At 42.9% G+C, this 27749-nt stretch overlaps 1 protein-coding gene across 1 annotated transcript in view; it reads left to right on the top strand.

Annotated features, from left to right (window-relative positions):
* Window positions 1-221: 221 nt before the first annotated feature.
* Window positions 222-27749, top strand: part of RALBP1 (ralA binding protein 1) — a 34970-nt gene continuing 7442 nt past the window's right edge. The window contains exons 1-8 of the mRNA XM_070747534.1: window positions 222-516; window positions 7600-8058; window positions 12527-12876; window positions 21480-21641; window positions 23349-23480; window positions 24834-24941; window positions 25847-25968; window positions 27533-27653. Of these exons, the coding sequence (XP_070603635.1) occupies window positions 273-516; window positions 7600-8058; window positions 12527-12876; window positions 21480-21641; window positions 23349-23480; window positions 24834-24941; window positions 25847-25968; window positions 27533-27653 (1698 nt within the window). The 5' untranslated portion in view covers window positions 222-272. The remainder of the gene's footprint in view (window positions 517-7599; window positions 8059-12526; window positions 12877-21479; window positions 21642-23348; window positions 23481-24833; window positions 24942-25846; window positions 25969-27532; window positions 27654-27749) is intronic.

The raw sequence follows: 27749 nt of genomic DNA, 5'->3' as shown, positions 1-27749 counted from the left end.
GAGAATTTTCCTGGAGGTAATTAAGGTTACGAGGTGATGGCTATAAGTTGTTTTCCCAGGTAAGTCTTCCTGATGTACTTAATAAAAAAAATAATAGGGGGAAAAAGTGGTGGAATTCCTGCTCATTTTTGACAAAGGGACGGGCATCTTAAAGCCCCACATTATAAAGGTGTCTTGAAAACATCTTTGGAGGGTTTCATCTTGTGTTTTTTGTTGCAGGAGTAATGGACAGGTAACAGGATCCTATTCCGCTGTGGTGCCAGAGAGTAAGAATGACAGAGTGCTTCCTGCCCCCCACCAGCAGTCCTAGCGAACACCGCAGGGTCGAGCATGGTGGAAGTCTGGCCAGGACCCCAAGCTCTGAAGAAATCAGCCCAACCAAATTCCCTGGTTTATATCGCACGAATGAGCCTTCACCACCTCATGACAGCCTCCACGAGCCTCCTGATATTGTGTCTGATGATGAGAAAGAACATGGGAAGAAGAAAGGAAAGTTTAAGAAAAAGGAGAAAAGAAGTAGGTCACTTTAAGAAAAGCTGCACGCTATCTGTGCGCGTTGATTGTCTTTTTCTCCATGACCCAGTTTCTTTGTTAAGTGTTCTTTATCCTTTATTTATTACTTCACTTTGAATGTTAATGACATCCATGTAAGCAGCTGTACTTTAAGCATGAAGAAATTCGTAACATATTTTGAGGAACTTTTTTAAGCAGGATAAGCCCGGGCTTTTCAGTTATCTGTCTCTAAACATCTGTAAAATGGAAAAGCTTTCATAGCTTTTAAGTGAAAAGTATTTCCACCTGGGAATAGTAATACAATGTCCTTTCAAAGAAATACTTTTCATTCCTTTGTATGTTAATGGATAGTTTTATATACAGTATACAGTATATCAAAGAACCAAATGTTCTGATAATTTAAAAGGGCTTAAATTGGATTGTTACATGTTGTTTTTTATCATTGTTGTTAGCCGCCCCGAGTCTGCGGAGAGGGGCGGCATACAAATCAAATCAAATAAACAAACAAACAAATAAATAAATAATGTAATATCATTTTATTAATTAGAAGTCCATTGTTAGCATTTTCTGAAAACAAGTTTGTATATTGAAATATTGGAAAAAAATTTAATCCTTAAATGAATTTTAATTTGTTTTCTGATTATGTCATTTAAGAAAGAAATAGAATTGGAGACTAGAGAACAGTTTTGGGGGAAATTAATAATCAAAGCTTACTTCTACAGAAATTTGGTTGTACTTTGTTGTTATTGCCACTTTTGGGCTCACACTTTGTAACTAGAATCTATTGTAGTTCCTAATAAATTGTAGAACACTGATAGGATTCTGACACAACAGTTTGAAAATATGTACTATGTATATTTAAAAATTATAATTTTAATTTTCATCCAGTTGCATTATACACTGTAGTTCTCGAAAAACTTAGTTTTTATTCAAGGTTTAGGAATACAGTGTTCCCTTGATTTTCACGGGGGATGCGTTCCGAGACCGCCCGCGAAAGTCGATTTCCGCAAAGTAGAGATGCGGAAGTAAATACAGTAATACCTCATGATACGAACTTAATTGGTGCAAGGAGGAGGTTCGTAAGACGAAAGGTTCGTAAGACGAAACATTGTTTCCCATAGGAAACAATGTAAAGTCAATTAATCCGTGCAACCAACCCCCCCCCAAAAAACGGCTTTCGGCGACTGCTGGGAAGCCGCGCGGCTGTTTTAAAAGGTGACAGCCGGCCTGGGGGGCTTGCCAGCATCCCCCCAAACCCCGAACCCGGGTTCGGGGGGGTGCTGGCAAGCCCCCCAGGCCGGCTGCGACCTTTTAAAACACCCGCGCTGCTTCGCAGCTGTCTCCTGAAGCCGAACGCGGAAGTTCGGCTTCAGGAGACAGCTGCGAAGCGGCGCGGGTGTTTTAAAAGGTCGCAGCCGGCCTGGGGGGCTTGCCAGCACCCCCCCGAACCCCGAACCCGGATTCGGGGGGGTGCTGGCAAGCCCCCCAGGCCGGCTGCGACCTTTTAAAACATCCGCGCCGCTTCGCAGCTGTCTCCTGAAGCCGAACGCGGAAGTTCGGCTTTAGCGTTCGGCTTCAGGAGACAGCTGCGAAGCGGCGCAGGTGTTTTAAAAGGTCGCAGCCGGCCTGGGGGGCTTCCCAGCAACCTCCCGAACCGAACCCAGGGTTCAGCAAAATTTTGCCTCTTCTTACGAACTTTGTTCGAGTTACGAACCGGCGTTCGGGAGGCTTCTGGGAAGCCCCGCCGCCCGGCTGTCACCTTTTAAAACAGCCGCGCAGCTTCCCAGCAGTCTCCGAACGCCGGTTCGTAACTCGAAAAAAGTTCGTAAGAAGAGGCAAAATTTTTCTGAACCCCGGGTTCGTATCACGAGTTGTTCGTAAGACGAGGGGTTCGTATCTTGAGGTACCACTGTACACAATTTTTGGCTATGGACAGTATCACAAGCCATCCCTTAACACTTTAAACCCCTAAATTACTATTTCCCATTCTCTTAGCAACCATTTACTCACAATTATTACTGGTACTCACCATTGAATAAGACACTTAGTGATCCTGATATTTATAAACATAATTATTTATTAACAATAATTATTTTTTTGTTATTTATTTGCAAAATTTATTAGTTTGGCGATGGTGTATGACGTCATCGGGTGGGAAAAACCGTGGTATAGAAAAAAAACGCGAAGTATTTTTTAATTAATATTTTTTGAAAAACCGGGGTATAGACTATTTGCGAAGTTCGAACCCGCGAAAATCGAGGAAACACTGTATAGCAAAACTATAATATAGTACTTTGGTACCACATATTTAACGTACAAGAGACCAACGTACAGTATCTTGATGATCTTAGTCATGTGTGCAACGATAAATCATTCAGATGACATAAATCACTTCATTGATGCTATCTAATTTAATGTTAATCAGGAATAAGGGATCCCACTCTCCATGGTTAGTACACTAAATCAAGGTTCCACTGCACCTTATTTCTATTTGCAAATTCCACTGGTATACTAATTATCAAATTGTGCAGCCTGAAAACTTTAATTGCATTCAGCCTTTTCCTTGATTTTTCCTTATATCAGTGCTTCTCAAACCTGTGTAAATTACTGAAAATTGGGTTAAAGTGGTGTTTCTTTAGCTAATCACAGAGACCTGTTACTCAATCATAAGAGGGCCATTTTAATTGATGTAAAATATTTTACATATATTGAGTAAAAAGGGCTTTCTGGTGGTTTGGGGTAACGAAGGAAAAAGTTTGGGAAGCATTGCTTTATATTGTAGCATTTGTGTTGCAATTAATTGCAGGTGTATGCATTTATTTGTTTAAAACTGATTTTCCTATTCCTACCTAGAGGCTAGGCAGGGTTAGTTGTAGAGGAGGGATCAGTTATTAGACTTGTATTACAAAGGCTGTAAAGAATTTGGTAATTCAATGTGGTAGGAGCTAAATTTGTTTTATGGTTGTAGAATTGGAATCACTTGTGCAATTTGTATAAGCCACTTGAGCAAGAGTAGTTTATAAAGAGGAAGAATGCTTGGGATGGCTTTGCAAACTAAATAGTGAGCTTTATTTTTAGAAAATGGGCCTAAGCACATTAATATATATTCTAGAATACCTGGTACAATATTTGAAAAAGAAAAAAAAGTGATTGAAAGAATTAAGTTGGAATTATATTATTTGCAATTTTCAACAACTCTTAAAATGTACTTGTGAAGTACAGTACTGATTTAGGATCATGACAATAGTAGTGCAGGGGTACAGATATTTTTTTTAAAAAAACGATTTTCAGCATTCCTTGATTTTTTAAACCAGCTGAAATCTGAAAATAACTTTGGCATTAACTTTTTAAGATTTTAAACTGAGGAAATTATGTGTCATTTATACTGGCCATTATTCATTATATAATTTTGGATTGAATTTGATACAAGTTTTTATTCTGTAATGAAGTTACCATTCTTAATCTAATACCAGTAGATTCAAGATGGATGTTTTTAGAATTATCAAACAATTTTATAATTGCTTTGCTGTTTGTAATAAATTCAGATTGCACATAGCGACAAAATTCTGGATACTAGTCAGTAAATAATCAAGAGATGAACTGTTCTCCAGAGTAAGTGGAGATATCATCCAGGAATGGGTTAACCCTGTCCTCTCATTGGATTGAGTTTGCAAACTTAACAGCACTCCTCCTCCAGTCGTCCTCCCCGCTTTAAGACTCAGTCAATCTTCAGGATTAGGCATGTTTCATGGTTCCCATTTTAGACTCTCTCTTGTCTGAACTTCTAATTTGCAAAAACTAAGACAAAAATAACATTTTTCTTCCAGAGTGAAGGGCTTGCCCGACTCTGCTGAAGGCTCGTGGTGGCGGATTGCACAGAGGTGCTGTTCCAGGGTGAGGGGTTTTGCCCAACTCCACTGAAGGCTGTGTGGTGGAAAATTACATCGGCTTGCTTTCCAGCGTGAAGAGCTTTTCCCAAGCCTGCTGTAGGCCGCAATTTAGTGGTTAGAGCAGCAATCTGACTGTTGAGAGCAGCAGATCAGGGCAGCGACCTCAAGGTCAATCTGGAACACTAACCCTTTGAATACCTGGCTATGCCGAATCGAGTCTCCTGGGATCAGGAGCAGCGGCTAATTAGCGGGTGCCGCTTATGAACTTTGGTTTGTGGTAGCTGGCCCCTGAACTTGTGTGACTTCATGCCACCATCTGCAGCTATAAGAAAGGGTGGTGGTGAGTGCAATCCCCCCAATCCCATCCTTGATAAGCTGGATCTTTCTCTCCTATCACAAGGTATATTGGTGCCTTACTGGGCTTATTTCTATTTCCTCTCTTCTAGAGAGCACAAGGCAGCAGGATCCAGCTGGGTATTCTGTCTAATTTGCCCCAGTTAAAAATGGCAGATGCCATTTTGAATCTGCCTTCCCCAAGAGCGGGAAAATCTTGGCCACCCATCCCTCCCAAGCGGAGGCTGCAGGTCCCTTGGGAGAGAGGCATTCCTCAGAGCCCCGTGGCAGTGACAAATCAGAGAAGGCTTCTGAAGCATCTGAAAAAGACGAGGAAAGGCAGCAGTAAGCCCTGGACAGGGCAATTGCAAAGGCCCTAAAGGAGGAGCAAAGGAGAGAGCTTGGTCAAACTTTCACAGATTGACACAGCTCTCTTCCTGAAACTGCTCTAATGGCTTCTCAGGCCACAGCTCAGGAGATTCCCATTATACCTGCACTATCAGACAACCTCTATGCTTAGACATGGTCATCAGATTTATTTATTTATTTATTAGATTTGTATGCCGCCCCTCTGCGTAGACTCGGGGCGGCTAACAACAGTAATAAACAACATGTAACAAATCTAATGTTTAAAATAATTAAAAAACCCTTATTAAAACCAAACATCCACACAAACATACCATGCATAAATTGTATAGGCCTAGGGGGAAAAGGGTAGTTCAGTTTCCCCATGCCTGACGACAGAGGTGGGTTTTAAGGAGCTTACGAAAGGCAAGGAGGGTGGGGGCAATTATGATCTCTGGGGGGAGCTGGTTCCAGAGGGTTGGGGCCCCCACAGAGAAGGCTTTTCCCCTGGGTCCCACCAGACGACATTGTTTAGTTGACGGGACCCGAAGAAGACCGGTCTCTGGGATTCATCTGGCAGAAGGCGGACCCGGATGTATTCTGGTCCGATGCCATGAAGGGCTTTATAGGTCATAACCAACACTTTGAATTGTGACGGCAACCAATACAGACTGCGGACTGTTGGTGTAACATGGGCATACCTGGGGAAGCTCATGATTGCTCTCGCAGCTGCATTCTGCACGATCTGAAGTTTCTGAACACTTTTCAAAGGTAGCCCCATGTAGAGAGCGTTACAGTAGTCGAGCCTCGAGGTGATGAGGGCATGAGTGACTGAGCAATGACCCCCGGTCCAAATAAGGCTGCAACTAGTGCACCAGGCGAACCTGGGCAAACGTCCCCCTCGCCACAGCTGAAAGATGTAGCAGCCCTGTCTTCGGTACTAACCATCAGGCCCTTTGATTCCCAGGCTCAGTATCTGGTGGTCAGAGGGCTCATACGAAGCGTAATTAACACTAAAACTCCAATAGTTCACAGGTACCCTACCTGGGACCTGTCAAAGGTACTAAATGTTCTTTACTGGATTCCCCTTTGAACCTTTACAGACAGCCTGTCTCTGGTATCTTTCATTTAAAGTGGCCTTTCTAGTAGCAGTCACATTGACCAGGAGGGTATCAGAGCTGGTAGCTTTGATAGTTCGTCAGGATCTCTGCGTATTCCACCAACAGAGTTTTCCTGCGGTTAGATCCTTCTTTTGTTCCGAAAATAAATACCTGGTTCCACAGGGCCTAGGAACTTTTGCTGCCAAATTTCTGTTCCCACCCTGTTCATGTCTGGAATGGAAGTGGCTGACGTTAGATGTTAGACATGCTCTTTGTATATGCACTGCTCAAAAAAATAAAGGGAACATTTAAACAACACAATATAATTCCAAGTAAATCAAACTTCTGTGAAATCAAACTGTCCACTTAGGAAGCAACACTGATTGACAATCAATTTCACATGCTGTTGTGCACCTTTAATTCTGTACAGAACCAAGTATTCAATAAGAATATTTCATTCAGGTCTAGGATGTGTTATTTGAGTGTTCCCTTTATTTTGTTTTAGTAGTATATATAAAGAAGACTTCCAACATTAGAGGAACTGAGTCCTTTGTTGTGTCATTCCAACCAAGTATACAGGGCTACAAGATAACCCCCTCTACCATGGGCAGATGGATCAAGGTATGTATAGCTAAAGCATATGAGGTTCAGTCTTTGCCTGCTCCTGCACATATTACAGCTCACTCCACCAGGAGTGTGGCTACACCTGCAGCATGGGCAACCCAGGCCTCAATTGAGGAGATCTGTAGAACTGCTACCTGGTCTTCTTTGACTCCATTCATATGCTACTACCAACTGGACACTTTTGCCTCAGCTGAGGCTGCCTTTGGCAGGTGTGTCCTGCAGAGGGTGGACACGGATAAGATGACCCTGGACTGGACGAATGTCCACCTATGAGGACTGTCAAGCTTTAGTATGTCCCGTTGCTGGATGCTATCTCCGCTCACCATGGAGAAAGGGCGTTGGTCTTACCTGAGATGCCTTTTCTCTAGGTGATGGAGATACATCCAGCCCCATCCGGGTTTCGGTCCGGCCCTGGGGCCCTTAGGAACAACTGCTTCAAGGCTTCACATCAGTCTGTAGAGATCTTATCAGCACAAGTGGGGAGGACAATCAGAGGAGACATATCATTAAGCTTGCAGACTCAGTCCAATGAGTTAACCCATTCCAGGATGCTAACTCCACCACCGAGTGAAAAGGCATCTCAGGTAAGACCAAGGCCTTTTCTGATTTTACTCAGAAAGGAAAATGTGCAAAACTCCTAACATTTGACTTGTTTAGTTCTGCAGAACAAAGTATGTGTTTTGAATAATAGCACATTAGAGTTCAGCGCTAGCTTTCCCCCCCCCCCCCTTCTTCTTACACAAAGCTTAAACATCTGGTCTTATTTCTGTTCTTCCTCTCCCCACCCCCAACAGCGGAAGGTTATGCAGCTTTTCAGGAAGACAGCTCAGGAGATGAAGCTGAAAGCCCCTCTAAGCTAAAACGCTCTAAAGGAATTCATGTCTTTAAGAAGCCAAGTTTCTCCAAAAAGAAGGAAAAGGACTTTAAGATAAAAGAAAAACCCAAAGATGAAAAGCATAAAGATGACAAGCACAAGGAAGAGAAGCAGAAAGAGAAGAAGTCAAAAGACTTGACAGCAGCAGATGTTGTCAAACAGTGGAAAGAGAAGAAGAAAAAGAAAAAAACAATTCAAGAGGTAGAATTGCCCCCGGTGGAGGCTCCTAGGCACCGGCCTGTGTTTGGAATCCCCTTGAGTGATGCAGCAGAAAGGACCATGTTGTACGATGGCATCCGCCTACCAGCAGTGTTCCGGGAATGTATAGATTATGTAGAAAAATACGGCATGAAATGCGAAGGCATCTACAGAGTGTCAGGTACAGTGCCTCAGCAGAAGGTAGATTTCATGTGCCTGATGAAATGATGTCGCTTCACGGTTTTTTAAATTCCATAATACAATGATACCTTGTCTCACGAACTTAATTGGTTCCAGGTGGAGGTTCGGAAGGTGAAAAGTTTGTAAGACGAAACAATGTTTCCCATAGGAATCAATGTAAAAGCGAATAATGCGTGCAAATCCTTCAGGAAAATCCCAAACTTAAAAGGGAGGCGAACAGAGGGCAGGGAGGAGCAGCGAAAGGGGGCGGGTGGAAGAAGCAAGGCTAGGCTAAAGGGTGAGTGGGAAGGAAGAAAGGCAAGGGGGGCGCCCCTCCCTTTTCTTTCTTCAAAAGACACCCTTTCAGTGCCTCTGCAAGCACACCGTTCTCCTAGCTTTGTTAATGTAAACTCCCCCTCCGAGACGCCCCTCCCTTTTCTTTCTTCAAAAAAGAAAAAAAAAAGAAACCCCTTCATCCCAGCAGCAGCGGCTTGTGTTCATAAGGTGAAAATAGTTCGGAAGAAGAGGCAAAAAAATCTTAAACATCGGGTTTGTATCTCAAAAAGTTCGTTAGAAGAGGCGTTCGTAAGACGAGGTACCACTGTATTTCCGTCTTTAGGATGCTCCCCTAAATGAAAAACAGTTTACACTTACTTGGAATTTATTATTGGTTCTGACTTAATGGTGACTGAACGAATCACAAACATATTTATGTACACTGCTCAAAAAAATAAAGGGAACACTTAAACAACACAATATAACGCCAAGTAAATCAAACTTCTGTGAAATCAAACTGTCCGCCTAGGAAGCAACACTGATTTACAATCAATTTCACATGTTGTTGTGCACATTCAACTTTGTACAGAAGTATTCGATGAGAATATTTCATTCATTCAGATGTAGGATATGTTATTTGAGTGTTCCCTTTATTTTTTTGAGCAGTATATTTTTAAAAGTTTCAGTGGCTTATTTAATAGATGTGTTTTGAAAGTTAGTTACTGTTCTACAGATGATGGTAAAAATTCATTTCCAGGGTTGCTTTTGATTTCCAAACAGCGTAGTTTGCCATCTGCCACCTTTGATAATCGCAGTTCAGATTTTTTTATTGGCACTGGGCACTTTGCAACTGCATTGGTCATTTTGTTCTGGATGTCAATAGGATAGGGTTGGTTTAATTACTTCAGAGTTAGCATAGCAATGTACATGAAGAGGAACTGTAGCTCATTTATAGTGTGTGTGTATCTTCCATGCAGAAAGTTCCATGCAAAGCAATATAAAGGCCAATAGCGTAAATCTTCGCTACACTATAGGGTTCTTATATTTTTAAATAAGTTTTGTATCCTCTGTCTGCTAGGACATATCCTTGAGGCTGTTTTCCTGGAACCCCAAGTATGTGAAGGAGTCCATTTCCTGACTATGCTCATAGTTGTTATGATTTTGCTAGATCGCGGTGTAATATTTAGTTTTATGGATGTTTGTTTTTCCTTTAAGACTGTTAGCTGCCCAAAATCATTTATTTATTAAGGTGCTGCAGCCATATAAATGGACTAAATAAACAAATATCTTGATTTATACAGGGCAAGAAGGTATGGTGCTAATAAGTAGCGATTTGTCAAGAACTTAGGCAGAGAACAGTTCATTAATTTGTGTCTTCTTCCTACGCTTCAGTTTTGATGAAATTCCTTCTCATTAGTAGGTGTCTTCAATCCAGAGAAAGTGCCAAGCAGAGGTTAAATTTCTTCAGCTAAGATTTGAAGAAAACCAACTTGTAGTAATGCCAAGGTCATTAGCATTCACAGTACTTGTGTAACTTTGACTCAGTTAAACGTAACAGTGGTTTGAGTGACATTTAATTGTATAGCTATGCTTAAAATTGCCAATGCCAATTGAGACATGAGGCCAGCAATATTCATGTAATGTAGAAGCAGAGAATAAAGACAAAACTGCACTGAAAATGAATACTTTGCAAGCATAGAATCTTATATACTCAGCTCTTACATTGGAATAGAATAAATATGAATGTGGGACCCTGTATGTCCAGTGCTTAGAAAAAGGATAGGACTGGTTGGAATAATGATTGATCTTTTAGGATAGCAGTTTATATGATTTTCAGTTAAGCCCATAAAGGTTAGTAGAATGCTAAATGTCTAGAGCAGTGATGGCAAACCTTTTTTTCCTCGGTTGCTGAAAGAGCGTCCGTGACCACTATCGTGCATGCGTGAGTGCCCACACCCATAATTCAATGCCTGGGGAGGGCGAAAACAGCTTCCTCTGTTCCCCGGAAGCCTCTAAGAGGCCAGAAACGGCCTGTGTCCCAACTTCTGGTGGAGTCAGTAGGCTCGTGTTTCGCCCTCCGCAGACTCCAAAGGCTTCCCTGGAGCCGGGGTAGGGTAAAAACGCCCTCCCCGTCCTCCTTAAGGCACTCTGGGAGCCAAAAACACCCTCCCAGAGCTTCTGCGTGAGCCAAAACTCAGGTGGCTGGTATACCATGCGTGTTGGAGCTGAGCTAGGGCAACAGCTCGCGTGCCAGCAGATATGGCTCCATGTGCCACCTGTAGTACCTGTGCCATATGTTAGCCATCACTGGTCTAGAGCCTTTGAAAAGAATTAGAATGATCTGTTGCCTCCCTCTCTGCTAGATTCCAATATTATTACATGGGTCAAAGAGGGGAAAAAAGTCTGTCTCTGACAACTGATAACTGCAAAGAATACCTTTAGGCATAGTTTCAAATGGAGAGGAATGGAGAGAATTCTGAAATTTCGACAAATTATCATCCTCTCTCTCTCCATTTTCCTCCTGCCTTTTTTCACCCACAATCCTTGTGTACCATTGTTCTTTGTGATTTGAGTCCAGGAATTTGTTACTCTCCAGAAGGAAGATAGGATGGAAAACCAATACAGTATTAAGTATTGCTCAGGAGGACTACAAGAGCTAGAAGGACTAGAAACAACAACTAAAGATAGTATCCTGATAGCAAAGTGGTATTACCAAGTGTGTTTCTCTGATTTTTGGAAGGATTTAGTGGTTTTTTAGCCATTCAGAGGGCATCACCAATTTTGTACTATCTTTTATGGATACAATTGTGCTGAAATAGCTAGGTTCAAATTCCCATCTAACCATTCTTAGGAAGAGATTCCAGTCGTTCTCTTTCACTTTAGCCCAAGGCAACTGGTGGCCTACAGGCAGGATGCGTCTCACACCCAAGCCATACCCCTCCCCCCCAGCTCGGTGAATGGGCAAAACGTAAGAAAACATCATATAACGGCACTGTGATGGCACAAGTTTGGCACCCGTGCCTTAATAATAATAAATAATAATAATAATTTATTGGATTTGTATGCCGCCCCTTTCCGTAGACTCGGGGCGGCTAACAACAATAATAAACACAACATGTACAATCCAATAATAAAAAACAACTAAAAACCCTTATTATAAAACCAGACATACACACAAACATACCATGCATAACTTGTAATGGCCTAGGGGGAAGAGCTATTTCAACTCCCCCATGCCTGGCGGTATAAATGAGTCTTGAGTAGTTTACAAAAGACAGGGAGGGTGGGGGCAGTTCTAATCTCCGGGGGGAGTTGGTTCCAGAGGGCCGGGGCCACCACAGAGAAGGCTCTTCCCCTGGGGCCCGCCAAATGACATTATTTAGTCGACGGGACCCGGAGAAGGCCAACTCTGTGGGACCTTATCGGTCTCTGGGATTCGTGCGGTAGCAGGCGGTTCCGGTGGTAATCTGGTCCATTGCCATGTAGGGCTTTAAAGGTCATGACCAACACTTTGAATTGTGACCGGAAACTGATCGGCAGCCAGTGCAAGCCACGGAGTGTTGAAGAAATGTGGGCGAATCTTGGAAGCCCCACGATGGCTCTTGCGGCTGCGTTCTGCACGATCTGAAGTTTCCGAACACTTTTTAAAGGTAGCCCCATGTAGAGAGCGTTGCAGTAATCGAACCTTGAGGTGATGAGGGCATGAGCGACTGTGAGCAATGACTGCCTGTCCAAATAGGGCCGCAACTGGTGCACCAGGCAAACCTGGGCAAACGCCCTCCTTGCCACAGCCGAAAGATGATGTTCCAATGTCAGCTGTGGATCGAGCAGGACGCCCAAGTTGCGAACCCTCTCTGAGGGGGTCAATAGTTCCCCCCCCCAGGGTGATGGACGGACAGATGGAATTGTCCTTGGGAGGCAAGACCCACAGCCACTCCGTCTTGTATGGGTTGAGTTTGAGTTTGTTGACACCCATCCAGTCCCCAACAGCCTCCAGGCACCGGCACATCACTTAGCCTATCTCATGGATTATTACTATGAGAACATTGGAGGGGGCACCATGTGAATTCTTTGGAGTTCTCAGATGAAAAGTGAAATGAAACGATACTGTTCACTGAGACAACAGAAAAATATTGAACTATAATTCTTTTTTATTCTCAAAGGATTTAAAAATCATTCTAAATATTTTTAAGGAATTAAATCAAAGGTGGATGAGTTAAAAGCGGCATATGACCGAGAAGAATCCCCAAACCTAGAGGACTATGAGCCCAACACAGTAGCTAGCTTGTTGAAACAATACCTGCGTGAGCTTCCTGAAAACCTGCTTACCAAAGAGCTGATGCCTCGTTTTGAAGATGCTTGCGGGAAGAGCCTGGAGTCCGAGAAACGGCAGGAATGCCAGCGCCTCCTGAAAGAGCTCCCAGAATGTAACTTTCTCTTGATTTCCTGGCTGGTTGTGCATATGGACCACGTCATTGCAAAGGAGCTTGAAACAAAAATGAACATCCAAAACATTTCTATAGTGCTCAGTCCAACTGTCCAGGTATGTGTGCTAGCCAGCTGTTATTTAAAACTGTTTCCAAATATATTTCTGGAAGTCACCTTATTTGTATTGCGTGCGGTTATGGTATTTCCCCTGTAAAGAAAAGGTGTGCTACTGTCCAAAACATATTTGCAGAGTGCATGCTTCAAATTTTATTTATGTATTTATTTATTTATTCGATTTTTTTATGCCACCCTTCTCCTTAGACTCAGGGCAGCTTACAACATTTTAGCACTTTTGAACAGAGCCAGCATATTGCCCCCACAATCCGGGTCCTCATTTTACCCACCTTGGAAGGATGGAAGGCTGAGTCAACCTTGAGCCGGTGATGAGATTTGAACCTCTGACCTGCAGATCTAGCAGTCAGCTTTAGTGGCCTCGGCTCTCAAATGCAACTTACCAAGTGAGCTAAGCCAGAGATATTATTTCAGAGATTTCAAATCTCTAGAGCAGTGTTTCCCAACCTGGGCAACTTGAAGATATTTGGACTTCAACTCCCAGAATTCCCCAGCCAGCATTTGCTGGGGAATTCTGGGAGTTGAAGTCCAAATATCTTCAAGTTGCCAAGGTTGGGAAACACTGCTCTAGAGCAGAGGTCCCCAACCTTTTTTGCACCAGGGACCGGCTTTAAGCTAGACCAATTTTCCACGGCCCGGTGGGGGGGGGGGCTTTGGTCATATGGGGGTGGGGTTATGGAGGGGTGGAGCTTAGTGATGCAGCCCTCCACACTTCTCCACAGGGCGGGGAGAATCAGGAGGCTCCTTTGGCGGCTGGGGGCTGCCTGGCTTTGTGATTTTGGCTGGGGGGGGAGTTAGGAAGGTCCTACTTCTCCCCCCCCCCCAGCCAAAAACTCAAAGCCTATCTGCTGGATACGGGCGATGAGTGGGACAGAGCGGCGTGGAAGCCTCTTGCAGCAGCTGCCATAGCCACCGGCTTCTGCGCCGCTCGTCCCACCCATCGCCCGTATCCAGCAGAAGCTGCTGCCTGAGTGCTCTTGGACGGCGGGATTCAAAGTGCTGGGGTGGGGGGTGTCCCGACAGCCCCCCCACCCCAGTGCTTCGCCTCCCGCTGGGACAACCCCCACCCCAGCACTTTGAATCCCACCGGCCAAGAGCACTCGGGCAGCAGCTTCTGCTGGATACGGGCAATGGGTGAGACGAGCGGCGCGGAAGCCTCTTGCAGCAGCTGCCACAGCCACCGGCTTTGGCGCCGCTCGTCCCGCTCATTGTCCGTGTCTGGCAGAAGCTGCTGCCCGAGTGCTCTTGGCCGGCGGGATCCAAAGTGCTGGGGTGGGGGGGTGTCCCAGCGGGAGGCGAAGCACTGGGGTGGGGGGGCTGTCAGGACACCCCCCACCCCAGCACTTTGAATCCCGCCGGCCAAGAGCACTCGGGCAGCAGCTTCTGCCAGACACGGGGAATGAGCGGGACGAGCGGCGCCGAAGCCGGTGGCTATGGCAGCTGCTGCAAGAGGCTTCCACGCCGCTCTGTCCCACTCATCGCCCGTATCCAGCAGATAGGCTTTGAGTTTTTGGCTGGGGGGGGGGGGAGAAGTAGGACCTTCCTAAGTCCCCCCCCCAGCCAAAAACTCAAAGCCTATCTGCTGGATACGGGCGATGAGTGGGACAGAGCGGCGCGGAAGCCTCTTGCAGCAGCTGCCACAGCCACCGGCTTCGGCACCGCTCGTCCCGCTCATCGCCCGTATCCAGCAGATAGGCTTTGAGTTTTTGGCTGGGGGGGGAGAAGTAGGACCTTCCTAACTCCCCCCCAGCCAAAATCACAAAGCCAGGCAGCCCCCAGCCGCCAAAGGAGCCTCCTGATTCTCCCCGCCCTGCCCGACGCCCCACCCTGTCCTGCATAATGTACTCTGCCGGGAGGGCAGCGCCGCCGCGGACCGGCTGGAAAACCCCAACGGCCCGGTCCCGGTCCGCGGACCGGCGGTTGGGGACCTCTGCTCTAGAGCAGTGTTTCCCAACCAGTGTGCCGCGGCACACTAGTGTGCCGCGGGACATGGTCAAGTGTGCCGCGAGCCCAGCCTGGCTGGAGCTTCCCTGGTGGTGACGGGAAGTGAACTTTTGGGGCTTGGTGGGAGGGCGCCGGCCACTGTTGTTTCTAAGCTGTGTGGGCGTGCGCCCGCACAGTCATTAGGAACCCCCCCCCCCCCGCAGAAATTTTTGAAGTGGCGCAAAGCCAAGCAGTCCTGAATCGCTCCCTTCTCCGGCCAGCAAAGTCGGCTGCCTGGGAAAGCGTGCGTTTAAAAAGCGCGCCGTTTCCCCAAGCAGCCGGCTTGCTGGCCGGAGAAGTGAGCGATCCGGGACTGTGTGGCTTTGCGCTGTGATGACAACAGTGCCGTGGTGGCCTCCAAGTGCCGCCCTTCGTGGCGCCCCACCACCCGTTCCTGCAGGTAGAAGTCGGGCGGGGTACCGGGAGGCGGAGTCGGTGCGTGGCCGGGCGCTGAGCGCCATAGACACCTGGGAGGGCAAAGGGTTGGATGTGGCTGCTGCCTCTTAGGCGGAGGCGAAGGCAATGGCGGAGTTTGCGCTGGGGCCATGCGGGGCCGCTGATCCAGGGGGCCGCGGACCGGCAAGCCGCCCTCCACTCTCTCTCCGCGCTCTCTTTCTCTCTATGTTGCCGGCATGGTGCACGAGAGAGAAAGAGAGAGAGAGAAAAAGGAGGGTTAGAGAGAAAGCGCGAGAGAAAGAGGAAGAGAGAAGGAAAGAGAGAGAGAAAGAGAGTGAGAAAGCAAGGGAGAGAGAAAGAAAGAATAAAAGAGATAGCAAGAGAGACAGAAAGAGAGAGAGAAAGAATGCAAGAGAGAGAAAGCGAGAAAGAAGGAGGGAAGGAGGGCGAGAGAAAGCAAAAAGAGAGGAAGGAAGAAAGAGGGATGGAGAGAGAGGGAAAGAAAGAGATAGGGGAGAAATAGGGCGAAAGGGAGGAAGAGAGGGGTTTTTTGTCCAAACATTTTTAGCCCCTCCCCCCGCTTGCCCCCCCCCCCGCTCGCCCTCCCCCTTCAGTGTTCCCCAGGATTTTGTAAGTGTGAATAATGTGCCGTGGCTCAAAAAAGGTTGGGAAACACTGCTCTAGAGGACTGTTGCTTAATAAAGCTGGATTTAGTTCTATGCTTCCAGTTCTTGAGTTCTTATAATTTAACATGGCCTTAAGTTCTTATAATTTAACATGGCCTAGATATAGCATATTTTTAAAAATATTTTAAGGTAACTTTGATATCAGGATCACTGTGATTAGTATCTTGTATCTCGGTTGGAAGTATTAGGTAACTACTTTCTATTAAAAAAATATTTTTCTAGCATGAGGCTATACAGAGCTGCTACTGTTAAGACACTTGGCAAGACATTGTTAAATGATTAACTCATAATTAAGCTGGACTTTCAATTGGCATTTGATTCCAAATTTGTGCTGAGGATTGAGGACATACAAGTCTCTGTTTTTCATATGCCACCAGAATTCCTAACTGAAGTCATTTTGGAGTTTGTTCAAAAGCAGATGATCAAAATTTAAACATACTTAATTAAATGGGTTTTTAAAAAAATTATCTCGATGCATTATGTGTCGTGTGGTAAATACTAACAAAATGCCACATAGAATGCATAAGTGTATGGCAACTTTTATATGGTTTAGTGAAACAAAACTATTAATTGAATTCAGATATTTTAATCCTTCCATCTTGAATTAGTACTTCATTTAAGATAAATAAGGTTAAATGAAAATTTAGTTGGTGGCCGGCATGCACTTAAATTAGCATGAAGGAATCCATTAATATAAATATATATACAGTGGTACCTCATCGTAGGAACTTAATTGGTTCCAGGAGGAGGTTCGTAAGGTGAAAAGTTCGTAAGATGAAACAATGTTTTCCATAGGAATCAATGTAAAAGCAAATAATGCGTGCAAATCCTTCAGGAAAATCCCAAACTTTAGAAGGGAGGCGAACAGAGGGCAGGGAGGAGCAGCTAAAGGGGGCGGGTGGAAGAAGCAAGGCTAGGCTAAAGGGTGAGTGGGAAGGAAGAAAGGCAAGGGGGGCGCCCCTCCCTTTTCTTTCTTCAAAAGACACCGTTTCAGTGCTTTTGCAAGCATGCAAAATCTTTACGCCTCCAAGCTGCCCCTCCCTTTTCTTTCTTCAAAAGACACCGTTTCAGTGCTTTTAGGTTTAGGTTTAGGTTTAGGTTTATTGGATTTATATGCCGCCCCTCTCCGCAAACTCGGGGCGGCTCACAACAATAATAAAAAACAGTACAGTACACAATACCAAATCCAATGCCCACCCATCCAGTTCCAATTGAAATTGATAATCTCATAAAAACAGTATATATAAAAAACAAACATGCAAAATCTTTACGCCTCCAAGCTGCCCCTCCCTTTTCTTTCTTCAAAAAAGGGGGGGAAAAGAAACCCCTTCATCCCAGCAGCAGCTGCTTGGGTTCGTAAGGTGAAAATAGTTCGGAAGAAGAGGCAAAAAAATCTTAAACACCGGGTTTGTATCTTGAAAAGTTTGTTAGAAGAGGCGTTCGTAAGATGAGGTACCACTGTATATAGTTCTCTATCCAAGAACTTGAAGAGAAAGTAACTCATAGATTTGTCAATTTAAAGAAGGATTTTATTCATGAAAAAGGAAATCATGTAATCTTAGTGAGGGGGCTAATAGGCTTGTTTGTAACTGTTGGAAGGTTCTTCTTTATATTTCTTTCTCTCTTATTTTCCTGCACTTTTTCTTTTTTTCTATTTTTTTCCTGTCGATCTTTTATCTATATTAGTGGCCAAGAATTTTTTTATTTTTTATGATTTGTAAGATCATATATTTAGATATAAAGATATCCACAGATTTTAACAAATTACCTGTAATCTGGATGCGGTAAAGATAAATAAGAAAGTTGGACAGTTCAAAATCTTATTTTGTATAACAATTGGTAACAATTAGGGTCACAATGTTCAAACATGTCCCTGAAATCTAACAAGCAAGAGATTCAGATAATTCAAAAAGTTTGAATTTAAAAAGAACTCTGATTGAATCAACAAAAGGAGTGTCTACAATATAATGCAGGTGTATGTTTTGATTGTTTTACTGTAGGATTGCAGCTAAACAGTTCCTATTCTTATGCTAAACTTATTATTTAGTTAAAACATTTATATAGCTACCCATCTTATAACCATCTCAGGGCTATTCCCAAGCACAAGTTAAAACATACAAAACCATATTGAAATTATAAAACTTAAACATTAAAATAGTCACAAGCCCTTTGTCCTCATTCCTGAGTTGCAGGAATAAAGACCTACTTGTAGTTTAAGCTCTACAATATTTTCTAAGTGAAATAGCTGTTTTTTAAAAAAATATGGCCAAAAAAATGAAGTAATTTGAAAGTGTTATTTCATTGAACATTTGTTCAAACATGTTCCATTGTGCCCAATAACTTAACTTATAATTAGATCAGGGTAGACTCTAGCTATTTTATTTCTTTGATATGACTCATTACTAGTGAGGTCTACGTGTAAGGATTAGTTAAATTATTCATACCTTTACTTGGCACTTTTATTATTATTATTATTATTTATTAGATTTGTATGCCGCCCTTACTCCACCTTGGTTTTTAACAGTCACCTTAAATAAATGCAGATCGTTCATATGCTGTTCACTCTGATTATTTAACTAAAGTTTCAGTATTATGAAATTGAATTCAGGCCTTTTTGGAATTTGGAGTTTTCCCAGACATTAAATATAGCAACATTAAAAGGTTGTTAATAGTTAAATACCACAGAAAAGACCTTTTTTGCCTTCCTTTTAGCCAATTTTGTTACATTTCAAGATTCCTGATAAGTAATAGAACATAGCTGAGGATCATTGGAATATTTTATGGTGGGGAAAGGATTAAAATGCATATTTTAAAAACCTGTCATGTTAATATATAAATACACAATATAATATTTCTAGACTTTTTAAAGAAGGTTACATTGGATTAAAATATAAACACAAGATTTTGCAATACAATCAGTTTGCTAACTTGAAATGTGATTGGCCTTAACCAGATTTAACACATAACCAGATTTAAATCCAGATTTATAAGCAATAATTTAAACCTGGCCAAATCAGATTAATCATAGTTAATAAGTGGTGTTTTTCTGCAAAAAAACAAAATCAGAAACAGAAATTCTATTCGGATGGATAGAACAGTGTGTCCCAACCAGTGTGCTGCGGCACACTAGTGTGCCGCGGGACATGGTCAGGTGTGCCGCGAGCCCGGCCTGGCTGGAGCTTCCCTGGTGGTGACGGGAAGTGAACTTTTGGGGCTTGGTGGGAGGGCGCCGGCCACTGTTGTTTCTAAGCTGTGTGGGCGTGCACCCGTACAGTCATTAGGAGACCCCCCCCCCCGCAGAAATTTTTGAAGTGGCGCAAAGCCAAGCAGTCCTGAATCGCTCCCTTCTCCGGCCAGCAAAGTCGGCTGCCTGGGAAAGCGTGCGTTTAAAAAGCGCGCCGTTTTCCCAAGCAGCCGGCTTGCTGGCCGGAGAAGTGAGCGATCCAGGACTGCGTGGCTTTGCGCCGTGATGACAACGGTGCCGTGGTGGCCTCCAAGTGCCGCCCTTCGTGGCACCCCACCACCCGTTCCTGCAGGTAGAAGTCGGGCGGGGTACCGGGAGGCGGAGGCGGTGCGTGGCCGGGCGCTGAGCGCCATAGACACCTGGGAGGGCAAAGGGTTGGATGTGGCTGCTGCCTCCTAGGCGGAGGCGAAGGCAACGGCGGAGTTTGCGCTGAGGCCATGCGGGGCCGCTGATCCAGGGGGCCGCGGACCGGCAAGCCGCCCTCCACTCTCTCTCCGCTCTCTCTTTCTATGTTGCCGGCATGGTGCACGAGAGAGAAACAGAGAGAGAGAAAAAGGAGGGTTAGAGAGAAAGCAAGGGAGAAAGAGGAAGAGAGAAGGAAAGCGCGAGAGAAAGAGAGTGAGAAAGCAAGGGAGAGAGAAAGAAAGAATAAAAGAGATAGCAAGAGAAACAGAAAGAGAGAGAGAAAGAATGCAAGAGAGAGAAAGCGAGAAAGAAGGAGGGAAGGAGGGCGAGAGAAAGCAAAAAAGAGAGGAAGGAAGAAAGAGGGATGGAGAGAGAGGGAAAGAAAGAGATAGGGGAGAAATAGGGCGAAAGGGAGGAAGAGAGGGTTTTTTTGTCCAAACATTTTTAGCCCCTCCCCCCGCTGCCCCCCCCCCGCTGGCCCCCCCGCTTCAGTGTTCCCCAGGATTTTGTAAGTGTGAATAATGTGCCGTGGCTCAAAAAAGGTTGGGAAACACTGGGATAGAAGAAGTATAGGATCTCCTGATTGAGTATGTAGTTGGATAAGATGACCTCCAAAGTCCTTTCCAAATATGTTACTGTATTCTGCTTTTTGAGATTGGTATGGTGTTTGCATGGCACTCTAGGAAGACTATTAACACAGTTTTTCTCAACTGATATTCAGGACCAAATATCCAGCAAAGCAATTGAATAGATTGCTGATCCAAATTCATAAGGGCTGCTGTGCAGAGGACAATCATTCAATCCCATCTTTGGTCATATCATAGACTGTATCCCATATTGCATGGACATTTCACATCATTCTTCATTATAAAATGGAGCAATATGTGCTGAGGACAGGTGCATTTAGAAGAGATTATTGTTACATTGTTCACACAGATAGGCCAACTTCTTAGTAAGGCTCACAGAGCTTCATCAGCTGTCTCCCGGGTTTCTTTGGTGCATACACAGCCATTTCTGCTGGGACTGTCGCCATACGGCTGTGGTGCAGGACAGCTTTCTAAGCAGCTTAAAATCTTTGCAAATGATCCAGTGGCTTTAATAATCTAGCACAATGTTGGATAACCTAGACCAGTGATTTTCAACCTTTTTTGAGCCCTGGCCAAATCCTGGGGCACACAACCAACCAAAATGACACAAATTTGACACTCTAATATAGTACATAATATATCACCCTCTGCAGGGGCCTCTAATAAAAAGAAAAAGGTCAAATATTCTATATACACCATCAGGATAGACATAGCCAGCTGAGGCTGAGGCTACATCTACTGGCGGCAACATTTATCTCTAGTATTGACCAGGATTAGAAATTGGGACCATGGGGAGGAGTAGCAGCTTCAACTACTCGCCGTAGCCACACAATGACGAGTGTGCGGCAGCCCGAGTGGAGACCTTCCTGGGTGTGGATGAGAGGCGGTCTGCTATTGGTTCATTGCTAGTGGGCGGTATAAATCCTAGAAGGTGATTAGTCAGTGAGCATTCCCTGTGCCTCCATTCTTCCTGTCGCTGATAGCTGGAGGGATTGTGAGGGGAATGTTTATGTTCAGATGAAGGCGGCTGGCGGCAGGCCGGATAAATGGCCTCTGTGGGCTGTATTTGGCACGTAGTTTGGGACCCATGTTTAATTTCCCCATGGCACATCTGACCATGTCTCACGGCACACTAGTGTGCCGCGGCACACTGGTTGAAAAACACTGCCCTAGACAGCTTGAAAATATAATGTTCTAAGTGTGTTTAGGAAGGTATGATTTATTATTTTGCAAGTGTCTACACAATGAATGACAATACTTCTAAAGTGGTACTGTGTCTTCTCAGATCAGCAACCGAGTCCTCTATGTGTTTTTCACTCATGTACAAGAATTCTTTGGAAATGTGGTCCTCAAGCCAGTAACAAAGCCGCTTCGTTGGTCTAACATGGCAACCATGCCAGCATTGCCAGAAACACAGGAAAGCATTAAAGAAGAGATCCGAAGACAGGTAGGTCGTCTTTGAATGATTAGAACTTTCTAAAGTTTGATTGAGGGAATTATTTTCAATCTTTTTATCACTGATTTATGCTCCTTTTTAATTCAGCAAAGTGCTAAATTTATTGTATGATTGTGGAGGGGAAAAAACTTTCAGCTTTTAGATTTAAGAGAAGAAATTACACTTATAATTTAGGTAGCCTGGACACTTTAAGTTAAGGCTTGAATATATATAATTTTCTCTTACATACGGTCCTTATTTAAGAATTAATTCTACCTTGTTCGTGTAGTAACTTGATTTTTTTCAACCAAAGTTGTATTCTTTTGAAGATTGAGCTCAGATCTCAGAATGTTGCAACCAATGGCCGAATTTTCAGATTTGGGTTCTAATTAAAATATTATTTATTTATTTATTTATTTATTTATTTATTTATTTATTTATTTATTTATTTATTTATTTATTTATTTATTTATTTATTTATTTATTTATTTATTGGATTTGTATGCCGCCCCTCTCCGTAGACTCGGGGCGGCTAACAACAGTAATAAAAACATCGTGCAAATCCAATACTAAAAACAATTAAAATACCCTTATTATAAAACTAACATCCATACAAACAAACATACCATGCATAAATTATAAAGGCTTAGGGGGAAAGAATGTCTCAATTCCCCCATGCCTGACGACAGAGGTGGGTTTTAAGGAGCTTACAAAAGGCAAGGAGGGTGGGGGCAATTCTAATCTCTGGGGGGAGTTGATTTCAGAGGGTCGGGGCCGCCACAGAAAAGGCTTTTCCCCTGGGCCCCGCCAAGCGACATTGTTTTGTTGACGGGACCCGGAGAAGGCCCACTCTGTGGGACCTAACCGGTCGCTGGGATTTGTGCGGCAGAAGGCGGTCTCGTAGATACCCTTATTATGTATATGAACTAACTCAATACCTTAATAGACAGAAATTGATTTTCAGGAAATTTGACTTGCTAACTTAAATTGACATATTCCATTTGTGAAAAAATAGAACTCCCTTACACAACTGCCTTGTAAAGTGGCTGTTGTTACAATAGTGCTAAAAATAACTTCATGATACAGACATGTATTTTTACAACCTTCACAATCATATGTTGCCATTATAATTGGTTAGTAAACATCCTGTGCCTGACCCATTTTTATTTTTATTTTTTCCTCCCATCACAGAGCAGAGAGATTGGACAGGAAAGGATTATAAGAGAGTAAGCAGGCACACAATTGGAATACTGTTGGAAGGAATGTGCTAAAATTGACTATTTACCTAGTGTGCTAACAGCCCCTGAAAGTGCTTGGTATTAGTGCACTCCTTTTGATTATATTGTGTGCCTACTTATAATTTCTCTCCAGTGAATGTAAATAAAACTCTCCCTTCTTGCAATCACCAGCACCATAGTGCAGTGTTTCCCAACCTTGGCAACTTGAAGATATTTGGACTTCAACTCCCAGAATTCCCCAGCCAGTGAATGCTGGCTGGGGACTTCTGGGAGTTGAAGTCCAGATATCTTCAAGATGCCAAGGTTGGGAAACACTGCCATAATGAACATTCCAAAGAGAGGAAAAAGGAAAGCTGATATAAAATCATAAATAGAATCGCAATCATATGTGACCATTTAACAACCAGGTTGCTGTAACAGTAACGGTATCTAAATAATGACTATCTGCATATTTAATAATATGCTTTTGTTTTAAAACTAGGAGTTTCTTTTGAACTGTTTGCACCGAGATCTTCAGGTAGGGATTAAAGATTTATCCAAAGAAGAAAGATTATGGGAAGTGCAAAGGATTTTGACAGCTCTGAAAAGGAAGCTAAGAGAAGCTAAAAGACAAGTAAGTTTGTGCTTTTCTCTTATAAAATCACGTAGATGGAGTGCTGAATGTCTAGTTTACATCTGTATAGTTAAAATTTCTGACCCTGGCAAGATTTGATTGGATTGGATTGGATTGGATTTGTATGCCGCCCTTCTCCGTAGACTCGGGGCGGCTAACAACAGTAGTAAATAGCATATGACAATCCAATATAAACAGTTAAAAATCCTTATTGTAAAACCAAACATACATACATACAGACAGACATACCATGCATAAAATTGTAAAGGCCTAGAGGGAAAGAATATCACAATTCCCCCATGCCTGGTGGCAGAGGTGGGTTTTAAGAAGCTTACGAAAGGCAAGGAGGGTGGGAGCAATTCTAATCTCTGGGGGGAGTTGGTTCCAGAGGGTCGGGGCCGCCACAGAGAAGGCTCTTCCCTGGGCCCCACCAAGCGACATTGTTTAGTTGATGGGACCCGGAGAAGACCCACTCTGTGGGACCTAACTGGTCGCTGGGATTCGTGCAGCAGAAGGCGGTCCCTGAGATAATCTGGTCCGGTGCCATGAAGGGCTTTATAGGTCATAACCAACACTTTGAATTGTGACCGGAAACTGATCGGCAACCAGTGCAGACTGCGGAGCATATGAATAGAACCATTAAGTTTTCCTTTCCTTTTCTTTTTTCTTGAGTGCAGTGCAGAATTACGGGGCTTTGATAGTCCTAATCCCACTTATTCTTTCATTAGATTCTTGATTTCACTAGTTCTTTGATTCCATTGGATAAAAAAATTGAAAAGGCACTTTATCAGGACTTCTATGCCAGAACCTAAGTGATTCTACTGTACTGTTCACAACTTCTGTTGGTATTATTTTTTTCCCAGTTTAATTTCTGTTTAGAATACATCTACTATACCACTGTTTCTGCTATAAGTAAGCTTTAGATTTCTGGATATAATTTCATTTTCAGAGTTTGATTGTTTTGATCTTTGACTATAACTACCTTACACTACATTTATCTTGTATTTTATCAGGCATTGCCTAACTGCTTAATTAAGTTATGTTCCAGCATGTAGGAATGTTTTATAATGGCTGCACTGCCTAAATCTGTTGCTGATATGCCAGCAAAAATTTATGGTCTATCAATTTTTGGAAAGGCAAAACACCCATTCTCATTCAAACACCATCTGCCTTATAAAAATGAGTGATTAATTTGATCTACAAATGCTGCTTTAGGAAACTTGAGATAACATTTGTAATTTTCCAATATTGCTGTAGGTAAGACCTTGCAGAAGCTGCAGTTTAAATATTCTTCCATGTTAATGTATGACCCTTTGAATCAAATTATTAGTCAATATTTTTTTTCCAATACAGGAATGTGAAACAAAGATTGCACGAGAAATTGCTAGTCTTTCAAAGGAGGATGTTTCCAAAGAAGAAATGAATGAAAATGAAGAAGTTATAAATATTTTGCTGACTCAGGTAATATCTGTTCTTTAAAGTATTTTATTCGTAATGTTTAACCTGCACATTGTGAAAGTAAATTGCGGAGAATTGATTGAAAAAGATAATTTGTGTCTGTGAATGAATGATATATAGCTATCAAGTATAATGTCAATTCTAAGTCTCCCGAGGGAGTTGTTGAAGTTCTTGGTGGTTAACACAGAAAGTAGCTGATCTGAAATCTCTGAATCAGAATTGAAAATGGTAGCAGCATATGTATTTCACTACGGACTTATAACTGAAAAAGCTGATTCTTATATGTAAATCTGGATAATTATCAATTCAGAATTTCAAGATCCTTTGAAATAACAAATCGGTTGAACTCTTTATTCAATACCATCTTACCATCACTGCTAGTTCTCCCAAAGGGACCACTTAAACAACACAATATAACTCCAAATAAATCAAACTTCTGTGAAATTAAACTGTCCACTTAGAAAGCAGCACTGATTGACAATCAATTTCATATGCTGTTGTGCACATTCAACTTTGTACAGAACGAAGTATTCAATGAGAATATTTCATTCATTCAGATCTAGGATGTGTTATTTGAGTGTTCCCTTTACTTTTTTTGAGCAGTATAGTTTCATGCCGGGTGTAACAACTAGAAAAAAAGGTTATTTTTGTACAATCTGCAATAAATGTCTCTTTCTATAAAAAATCTATTGAGACGCATATGAGGGCATTATATGTACAGTGCGCATTGTATTTTTCTTCATCCCTTCCCAGAGCAATCTAATTTTATTTTTTTCCACATTTTCTACTTAGCTACATAAGAAGCTAGGTTTTATGACTACAGCCAAGAAAAAAATAATAATGTCTTGAATCAAAATTGTTTTATCATTTCAGTAAAATTGCTCATATAGTTTAATTACATTTGATAGGAGAATGAGATTTTGACAGAACAAGAAGAACTGCTAACGATGGAACAATTTTTACGTCGACAAATTGCATCTGAAAAAGAGGAAATAGATCGTCTCCGAGCAGAAATAGCAGAAATTCAAAGGTAACCCAGCTTCTGCTTGAGGATTAACTGGTGGGTGGAAATTGCAAGTCAACTTTTCTTGAAACGGACTAAAACCAAACCTGGAAAGTTATTTTTTAGGGAATGTGGCAGCATGAAAGGTACTATCTTGGTACCTTTCACATATATTGGGATTGCACGTCTGAGGCCAAGGTCCTTTTGTATGGAAGTTCTAAGAGTCGTAGTAGTACCAATAACATCTGTAGGATATCCAATTGGTGCAAATTATTACAGTGGCATATTCAGGGTTCAGACTAGGTGGTTTGCGTAGTCTTCTCCAGCCAAAATTCTATGGTGGTTAAATTTACTGAATTTAAGATTTAAGATTTCATTGGATTTGTATGCGGCCCCTCTCTGAGAACTCAGGGCAGCTCACAACATATATAAAAAACAAACAGTGATAAACAATCCTATTAATGCATTAAAACAATCCTTAAAATTCTAACTTAAAAAAGCTATAATTACCATTCATTTGACAATCATACTAAAAACAGTGATTGGTTAGGGGGGAAGATCTAAAAACCCCAGGCCTGGCGGTAAATATGAGTTTTTAAACTCTTTTGAAGGCAAGGAGGGTGGGGGCAGTGCGAATCTCCAGGGGGAGCTGATTCCAGAGGGCCGGGGCCCCCATGGAGAAGGCTCTTTCCCTAGGTGCCACCAGCTGGAACCTAAGGAGACCAACTCTGGGACCTCATCGTTTGCTGGGATTCGTGCGACAGAAGGCGATCTCGGAGATAGTCTGGTCCTATGCCATGTAGGGCTTTATAGGTCATAACCAACACTTTGAATTTATTTATTTATTTATTTATTCATTTATTTATTCATTCATTCATTTATTTATTTATTTATTAGATTTGTATGCCGCCCCTCTCCGTAGACTCGGGGCGGCTAACAACAATAATAAAACAGCATATGACAAATCTAATATTAAAATAACTGAGAAACCCTTATTAAAAACCAAACATACACACAAATATACCATGTGGCTGGTATCGTGACTGGTGCCACACCTGAAACACGGCTGAGAACATTTCCAAGAGAAGAACTCCTCCCTCCGGTCCCAGCCAGGTCTCAGTCACACATGCCAGGTTTGCCTCCTCCTCCAGGAGTAAATCCTGGATGAGGGGAGCTTTATTTATAGCAGACCTGGCATTGAGCAGCAGCAGCCTGAGCCCAGGGTCTGGAATTCGCTTGTCACCAGTTCTCCGGGTTGAGTCCATGGGGCCGGAACAAGTTACCGCTTTCAAGCAGCGGTCCCTTTTTCCCCAAGAGCAGCCTACTCCATGTCTCCCGCCATATCTGCCTCTCCCCAGCAAGACTGGAATATTTCGGCCCTCTTTAAATACTTTTTTAAACATTGTTTTGCCAGAACAGTTACAATAGATAAACTTTTATGCCAGATTGTATTTCTTCTACATGAGCATTTAAATTAATTAAATTGCGTTTTGGAGTATATTCATTATGTGTGCATGAATGTGCTTGAAAAATGTATAGTAAACCAAGCCAAAAGTGATAGATGTTACAACATTTCCACTTGCACATTTAGTCGCCAGCATGGTCGCAGTGAAACCGAAGAATATTCTTCTGAGAGTGAGAGTGAGAGTGAAGATGAAGAAGAGTTACAGATAATCTTAGAAGATTTGCAACGGCAGAATGAAGAACTAGAGGTGAGATGGTTTTCTGGGCAGTAGATATTCACTGAGTTCTTTATTCAGTCATGGGAAAATATAAGGGTTATCCAGAAAATAAGGTTTATTTACTTA

Source organism: Erythrolamprus reginae, chromosome 3, assembly GCF_031021105.1.
Source record: "Erythrolamprus reginae isolate rEryReg1 chromosome 3, rEryReg1.hap1, whole genome shotgun sequence".
In the NCBI taxonomy this organism is placed as follows: Eukaryota; Metazoa; Chordata; class Lepidosauria; order Squamata; family Dipsadidae; genus Erythrolamprus; species Erythrolamprus reginae.
Note: the sequence above shows the minus strand (reverse complement) of the source record. Positions and strands in the feature narration are given on the sequence as shown.